The 8,612-nt window shown below is 35.4% G+C and overlaps 1 protein-coding gene across 1 annotated transcript; it reads right to left on the reverse strand.

Annotated features, from left to right (window-relative positions):
- Positions 1 to 1,852: 1,852 nt before the first annotated feature.
- Positions 1,853 to 7,487, reverse strand: LOC108781280 (uncharacterized). Its single transcript, XM_018549206.1, has 2 exons — positions 7,345 to 7,487; positions 1,853 to 4,940 (listed from the first exon to the last, which is right to left on the reverse strand). The coding sequence occupies exons 1-2, from the start codon at positions 7,485 to 7,487 to the stop codon at positions 2,426 to 2,428; spliced, it is 2,658 nt and encodes an 885-aa protein (XP_018404708.1). The 3' UTR covers positions 1,853 to 2,425.
- Positions 7,488 to 8,612: the final 1,125 nt, after the last annotated feature.

Genomic DNA, 8,612 nt, shown 5'->3' on the forward strand with positions numbered 1-8,612 from the left:
TTAAACATCACTTGATCCTTTTTATTATTTTTTATTTATAATTTATTTATATAATTAGTAAGTTATATATAAATTGTCGATAACCATCTTCGGAATCGTGCCTGCAAAATCTGCTGCGTATGTATTTTTGCAACACCGTATATATTTCTTAAAAGTGTTCATTGTTCTAGATTTTGCAAAATTTATCATTTAAAAAATTCTTAGTTTTCCGTTCTTGTATATATGTCAGAAAAACGATAATATAGATCTAGAGAACTAGGAGGAGTTTATAGAGTCTCTCAAGTTAAAAAAGAGGTTTTGTCCCAATAAAATACGAATAATTTATTCTCAATTTAAATATTTTATGCTTATTATTCTATATACATGCAGAGAATCTCGTGTGTAAGGCCACAATAATTTGAAATGCGCCATTGCCGCTCGACGTCACGGGCTTATAGCCGAGGTGCGGCTACAGAAATAGCCCGTGACTCAATATTTAGGCAGAGTCGATTTGTTGCAGCATGCTTTCGTTATGGAGTTTCTTAGCTTGAGTCGACTCGATATGGTATGTACCAGCAACAGGAAATGTACATTGCCATATATACAATAATTTACCTTCAACTTATTTAGCTAGGCAGTAGTGTATTAAATAATAAAAAGAAATATTTTATATTTTATATTGGTATAATCGGGTTAAACTGACAAGAAATATTTCATACATAGGTACATATTTCAAGAGATTCAAAAATTTGAACACAATTTTCTGCAAGAATGTGGAAAAATTTATTTACGTAATTATTTATGTGTTATAAAAGTTTTCTTTTAAAATTAGAAAATAGGAAAAAAACATAAAGGATAAATAATCTTATGAGCAATTTATTTCTTTTCTATTGGACACGTCAATTTCTGTACTTCAACTTCATATGTATACAAAAATTATTCACGCATTTCTCGATTTACTAAAGATTGAAAGAACCATCTCAATAACAATTATCATTGTCTTTTTGCATTCGATGGAAACTGTATAATAATCACATAGAGAATTTTTTAAATACATTTTTTTTTATAAACTCCAAGTTTTTTCGAATAACTTTTTAAATTATGAAAAATAATTTTTATGAGTAAATGAAATTTAATCAAAAATATAACAAGCAGTACAAACCGATTTTTATTTGTAATCTTTCTCTTTTCAAAAGTTTTCTGAATATTATCAAAATTAAATAGAATTCATACTGTTCTTTTTAAGAGAAAACACAAAAATACGAATAAAATATTACTTGAAAATTAAATATATTTAATCAATTGAAATTAATTTGTGCACCATTAATGCGACGTCATTAATGCTAATATTAGATTCAGATATAAAAGTGTGACTAGATTGGAATAAAAATTTATTGAAGTTTTCAATTTTTTTTCATTATCATAACATAAGTTTATGACAATATGTTATCGTGTACATCTATATACTTATTAGTATTATTCGTTTTTTTACACAAGTTCAGTCGCAATAGAAGATAACGTACATACAAACGCGTAAGATTATAGTGTGTGATCTATGTATATATATATATATATATATATATATATATATATATATATGTTTAATGTATGCGCTATAATACATATTATTTATCGTAAATGTATATATGTACATTACATAATTTATATAATATAATGTACTTCAGATATACATGTATATAAAATACATTGTATATTATATGACATATGTAATGTACATATATACGTGCATCCGTTTTTTATAAGGATTGTCTCCTTCATCATCTTCGAACTGCTTTCGGGTTCTAATATTAATTCATGTCAGTAAACGCAAAATAAAAACGCAATCGTTCGAATCCTTAACTTTGTACTTTGCTTCTTTTGTTTCCATAACTAAATCATTATTTGGTATTGTGTAATGTGATATTAAAAATAAGATAATAAAATTCTTTACATTCATAATATACATTCGTCTATACCCCCTGGGTAATGATACATATTGTGTTAGCGGCGAATACGTTTTTATACCTGTTACGATCTAATGTTACAACATTATGTGTTTGAAACACAGTTCTTGATGCAATAAGTAAACAGTTAAATGCCTTTAATTGCGACAAATAAAAACAATTTCGGCGGTATGGCATGATATGAATGGATGGATAAAGAAAAGTTATGTATTCTATGTACACGCAGATTGGCGCTAGTTTAATAAGGAAGTATAATCTTTCATATAAAAGACATCTCAAAGCATCTCTACTGGCCTCTTACTTTTTTATATAAAACCAACTCTTGTGATAATTCTCAGAAGACGTCTTATTAGACGTTGCATTCATTCCATACACATAGAACTTTTGGTACGAATATATTCGATTCGACCGGATATCATCACCACAGTGACGGTGTCCTTTTATGTGCTGTCATCAGCTTCTCCGTGGCGGAATGATGGATCTCACGCTACTTTCATATATATGGTACGTTCTCGCATCTTGCAATGCTTAAGTTCCTTGAGCGCTCGCTGAGCCTCACTGGGCGACGAAAAAGCCACGCGCGCATCTCCCGTCGGCATACCCCTTTCGTTGTAGCGACGAATTACATTCTCCCGTTTCACATCAAAATCACCAAAGAACTCGATAATCTCGTTAATGTCCGCTTTGAACGGAACATTCTCCAGTGATAACACGCAGCCAGGTTTACCAAAACCTTCGACATAGTCCATGGACGGTGGATGACGACTCATCATGTGACGCGGCATACCCATTAAACCACCAGGCGGGCACCGAGGTCCAAAGCCGGTGTTGCCGAAACGCAGCATATGGCCCATCGGGCCGGAGAAGCGCGGTGGTCTCTGATGTTGCTCTTGCATCGGAAAGTGTTGCTGTTGTGTTTGCTGTTGCGCCTCCATCATGCCGAGAGTTTCAAGCATCTTAACTCGTGGTACCAACTCGATAGTTGGTATGTTCTTGCCAAGTGGTAAACCATTCTTGGTAATCGCGCGTTCCGCCTTCTCGGCCGAATCAAACTCGCAAAAGCATTCGCCGGCTGGTTTGCCTTGCTGATTGAGCATCATATGAATGCAGAGCGGTACAATGCCGATGTCCGAGAAGAAATCGAAAATGTCTCGGTCGATTGTCTGAAATGGCAAACCGCGCATGAGAACACAATCCGTTTGGTTCATGCTCGCTTGCTCGTGTTCGCGTTTCGCTTGTGCGAATTTCTCCTCGCTGATCGCAGTCGCAGTTACTTGCTTACTACCGATCTTAAGCGGCGTACTCAGAGATGATTTGGCATCCTCGAGTCGCGCAAATTGCACGTAAGCCATATACTGAGTGGTACCAGTCTCCTTACTATTGGTGATGAAGAGATCGTTGATCTTCCAGTCGTGGAACAGCTTGGCTATGTCCATCTCCTTGGTGAAAGACGGTAGATCGGTCAGCAGGATGCACATAGAATTCCTAATGTCGCCATCGGTGCCATCTTCCCTATTTTCGGGTGAGTAAGAATTCACTGCTTTATCGAAGATACTCTCGTCCAAATCGAGTACCTCTACCTCTGAACCTCGCACGTATCTCGTTGTGCTTAGCGCAAGTTCTTTGCCTTCGACCTTACCGAATTTGATATACGCAATACCTACGCGGTTACCATGATTATCGTTGATTATCTTCATGCCATCCTTCCTAATATAGATACCATGGAACGCATGGCGTAGATCCGCGTATGTTGCACTCAATGGCATATTGCGCACTTCCACACAATGGCCTCCACCGTTGCCGTTTTTATTCTCATTGGAGAATCTCGAACTGCTGGATTTTCTACCGGATGTTGGTCGATCGTTGTCATAGTTGCCAAAGTTGGAGGTGCTAGCTTGAAACGCATGTGGATTGCGACGGCCTTCGAGTTCTTGCACCTTGTTCAGGAAAGGATTATTCGGCCTGGTACCACGATAATTGCCAGTAGTGCCGTATTCCTGATTACCGAATTGATTCGATCGGCCGCCGGAGAATCGTCCCGTTTGGTCCATTCTACTTTGCTCGTTTTGATTCCAAGGTTCCTTGGGACGAGTTGCGAGACCACTCAAATTCGGTAGACTGGTGCTAGTGTTGAGATTCTGCGATAAGGATGTTATGCCCACTGTGTGCCCGGCGAGTGTCTGCATGTGCGGTTGCATGAGATTACCGACGCCGTTAAGACCGTTTATAGAGAATTGTCCAGGTTGCAACATCGACTGCTGACCCATCACGGGTGCACCAAAGCCAGCCATGGCTGAACGCTGAGTTTCCGAGTCTTGGGACAGAGCGGCGACGCCAGCTCCCAAGATACTTGGCGCCAACAAAGCGGCCTGCATCTGCGTTTGTGGTGGAACTTCCCACACGCCATTCTCGAGGGGTTTTTTCGATGTAGCCGTCGATGCCTTGTCCTTTTGGAACTGACCTACACATACGACTTCGCTGTTGTCATCCTCGTTAATATCCTTACGCCTGTCATTCGTAGAGTTTCTTTTTGAATCGCGATCGCGCGATCTCGTGCGATCACGCGATCTGGATCGATCTCGGCGACGACGCCGATCTCGTCTATCACGTTCTCGGTCTCGAGATCTACTACGATCTCGTCGTCGTCGGTCTCTCCCGCGGTCTCGATCGCGACGATCTCGGTCACGGTCACGGTCGCGCGATCGCGAGCGGTCCCGCGATCTTGATCGATCGCGTCTATCCTTTCGGTCCTTGCTCGACTCGCTGTCGTTGTCCTTGTCTCTTTTGTCCGTCGGGGAACCAGGTTGTTTGCCGGGAACCACAGGCGGTACCGCCACCGGCGTGGTTTGCATAATGCATTGTAAACTCAAAGTCTGCTGTCGAGCAGCTTCAATTACTTTTTGCATCTCGGTGCGTGAGCTTAGTAGCAGCTTGATCTTCATCTCCTTGATCTTGCCGCCATCATGCATCATTGCCTGGCGGGCGTCTTCATCGGTGCTGCAATAGCAAAACATGCCTGTGAGATTTGCCTGGCATCGCGATCTATTTTATTGATTTGCATAAAGTCGCTAAGAATCTAAGCTAGTAATGTGTGTGTGTGTGTGTGTGTGTGTGTGTGTGTGTGTGTGTGTGATGTGTGTGTGTGTGTGTGTGTGTGTGTGTGTGCGCGCGCGCTCTAGTTTAATATATATTTTTTTAATTACGGACGTTCTAACCCTCCACCAACAATGCAGGATCTTTTAAGATGCGATTTTTTTATTGTAATTTTTAAGAAAATCGAATAGATAGTGAAGTTCGATATCGTCTCTTAAAAAAGATAGTATAATAGAGTTGAGATTATATGTGTACAAAAATGACAGTATCTAATCGTTTATTACGAGGACGAATAAAATTCGTGATTGTGGCGTTAACGATTACAATTTCGTGCAAATAAAAAATCTAGATTTGATTTCATGTTCTACATTTTTCTGAAATTGATTTCAATAAATACTCTGATAGCACAGCCTGCGGAGACAGATTTTGAGCAGAGCCTGCTACCAATTTTTGATTGCAGAAGGCAACAAATTGTACACAGAATTCGTATTGTCAGATATTGTCAGTAAATTACTGTAAGAAATTTGATAAAGCCTGCTAGACATGCTATGTCAGCAGATTGGTGGCAGAAACTGAACAAAATTCTGCAGAACCTAATGGTAGATTGAGAGCAGAACCTGATTCAAGCAGACTTTGCTCGGTTTCTGTCACCAATCTGCTGACATAGCCTGTTAGCAGGCTTTGTCGACAAATCCACAGTCAAATGCGGACACAGATAGCTATGGTTTTGTAGTAGTCACAATCTGATCGAGTTTGCTGCCAATTAGGCTACAAATTGCTAACATTTTGCTGTCAGGGTATATAAAGGTGTTACCTTAAATTTTTTTGTATGTATTTTTTTACTGATTTAATTGCAGAATCAATAATTATGGAGATAATTTTTCCAGAAAAAACTTGTTAAATTAAAGAAATGCAAAAGATGATTTTGCCACAGAGCGAATGATAGGAAAACTATGTACTATGTATGTTTTTGAATGGCAAATTGACAGCAAGAAACATCGTATACATTATTTACTATACAGGTAGTGTGTCGTACAATATTTTTATTTTGGTTATAAAAATGATTTTTTTATGAAAAAAAAAACTTGATTTTTTAGTCACAAAAATTTTCATTTCCAAATACTAAAATAATATTCAATACTTTTTAAGGTTAACATCATTGTGCGTCTGATGGGTTTTTTTTTCTAAAATATGTATCCTCTATATTGTAGACTAAAAGAACTTTTTATTTACTCATAAAAATTATAAATTTTTTAATCATATATTTTTAACTGAGATATATGTATATATATATATGTTCTTTCAAAATTTTGACTTACATTTAAATTAGTAAAAATAAATAAAATACAATTTGGTGGTTTTTATCATGATAAAAATTTGTTAAAGGTTCCACAAGCGTACACGATTTTTTCAAATTTTTTTACAGTTCAGAACAATAAAAAAATCTATTGTGCTCAATAACCTAGGTTGTATACTTATAATCGAAAATTTTTAATGGAAGGTTTATAATTTCTCCTTAGGCTTTAGTTCTAGAATATTTCTCGAGTGTCTTTGAATATCATTTTATTCTTGTTTAACATTTGGTAAACATGAAAGATAAAATAATACTTGGAGAAAGTCAAGTATTATTTTCAAACATAGCCTTATCATGTCAGAATTGTACACCAAAAGAAATGATCATTTGGCAGATATTATTTATGCTATATGTACGGATATTTAGTTTTGTCTTTACGTTGGATAATTTTAAATCGTTTTGGACACGCGCGCGCGATAAGTGATAAAAAAGATATAATTATTACACTATTACTGTAATTATTATTGTATAATAACGAGATCCAATAATAACGAAAATTAATTTCCTACTTTATGTATTTATATTGACAAGTTGTTATAAGTTTTTAATTACGTAATATTCTTTCGTAATAATAATCCATAATTAAGTTTCTACTGCAATAAAATTAGTTGTAAGTTAAACAAAAAAACTTTTACCTTTTATTAGAAATCATTTATAAATAGCTAATCGTTGTGAATCGAGTTTTATTTAACATAAGCGTAAATGATACATCTATTGGACATATACAAGATTCTATTCAAGAGATTTAGATTATGGATTTATCATTTCATGTATACGTCATTGGAAGCAATTTAATAAAATCACATAAAGTAAATAAAATATAAATTGGGTTTATCTACCTACATACTTGTTAAATAAACGATGTAGGAAATAAGATGTAAATACATTCATTATATGAATTATATAATTGATACATTTCTTTTTTTGGACGAGAATTTATGTAGTAGTAATTACCTGAATGCGATAAACGCATCTCCCAATTCGCCACCGACAATATGAACTCCTCCCTCTGGGATACTTAGACCTCTGAAAAATTGGCGTATGTCCAATGCATTGGCGGACCACGCTAGATTTTGTAGTCTGATTATGACGCTCATTTTCAAAGGTTGTTCGATGCTTGTATCTGCAACCGAACCGAGAGGCAACGAAATTAAGCGGCGGAGAGAAGAGACATCTTCGATGAATCTATGTCGCAATAGCCAAGTTGTTCGCAGTTAGCAAATAGATTGCTGAGAATTGGTTGTGAGTTTGGCAAATACATATATTTATCTATATATTAAGTGTACAAATTAGTTCGGTCCGTTTTTTGTGTTCAAAAATGCATTTATTTCAAAACAAAATGAATGAACAAATTAATTAAGGTATTGTCCATCGCTGGCTACTACTTTTTCCCATCTCTCAAGGCAATTTTCGAATTCCATCTCGAAAAAATAACTCGTCTTTGGAGGCGATCATCTTTTGAAAAACGGACCGAATAATTTGTACTCCCAATATATTCGATATACGCATGCTTATATAAAAAAAGGACTAAAATATATATCTTTTTAAACATGTCTTTATTTATTTTCGCATCACATTGTAATTTTATATATTCCTGCTCTTTGCATAGAATTTAATAGGGTAATAAATGTTATTACATCAGATTGTTACAATATTTATGTGTATTACATGATTTACATTTTATTTTAACAATATCGTTTATTTTCACAATTTTCCGTATTTGGTACATAGAAACTATTCTTTAATCAATTTAGTCTTACATTATATTACGAGTATGCACATATACTCATTACGTTATAATGATTGTTTTTTTTTTATATTACTTTTTTTGGTTATCTTTTAATTCTATTTCTTTCATGTTTGCCTTGTTTCAACGAACTGAAATACTTTTTTAGGCTTTTCTTTTCTTTCGATTGTTGCTTTACTTATTTCTCCCAAGAAATATTTCCAATCAAAAAGACCAAAATTTTTATTTTCTCGTTTCTCTTGGACTAAACTATATTCTAACAAATTACAATGAATTCACGAATAATGATCATAAGATACTTCAAATTAATTTTTATCTAAGATTGTCTATGTGTATCCCTCCCCAGAATATTTCTTCTTATATTATTTTGATAAATTAGATTGAAGATAATCAAAAGAAACGACCGACAAATCAAACACATGTGGTTGACACACACACACACACACACACACACACACACACACACACACACACA

This window comes from Cyphomyrmex costatus, unplaced genomic scaffold (assembly GCF_001594065.2).
Source record: "Cyphomyrmex costatus isolate MS0001 unplaced genomic scaffold, Ccosl1.0 scaffold8, whole genome shotgun sequence".
NCBI classification, from domain to species: domain Eukaryota; kingdom Metazoa; phylum Arthropoda; class Insecta; order Hymenoptera; family Formicidae; genus Cyphomyrmex; species Cyphomyrmex costatus.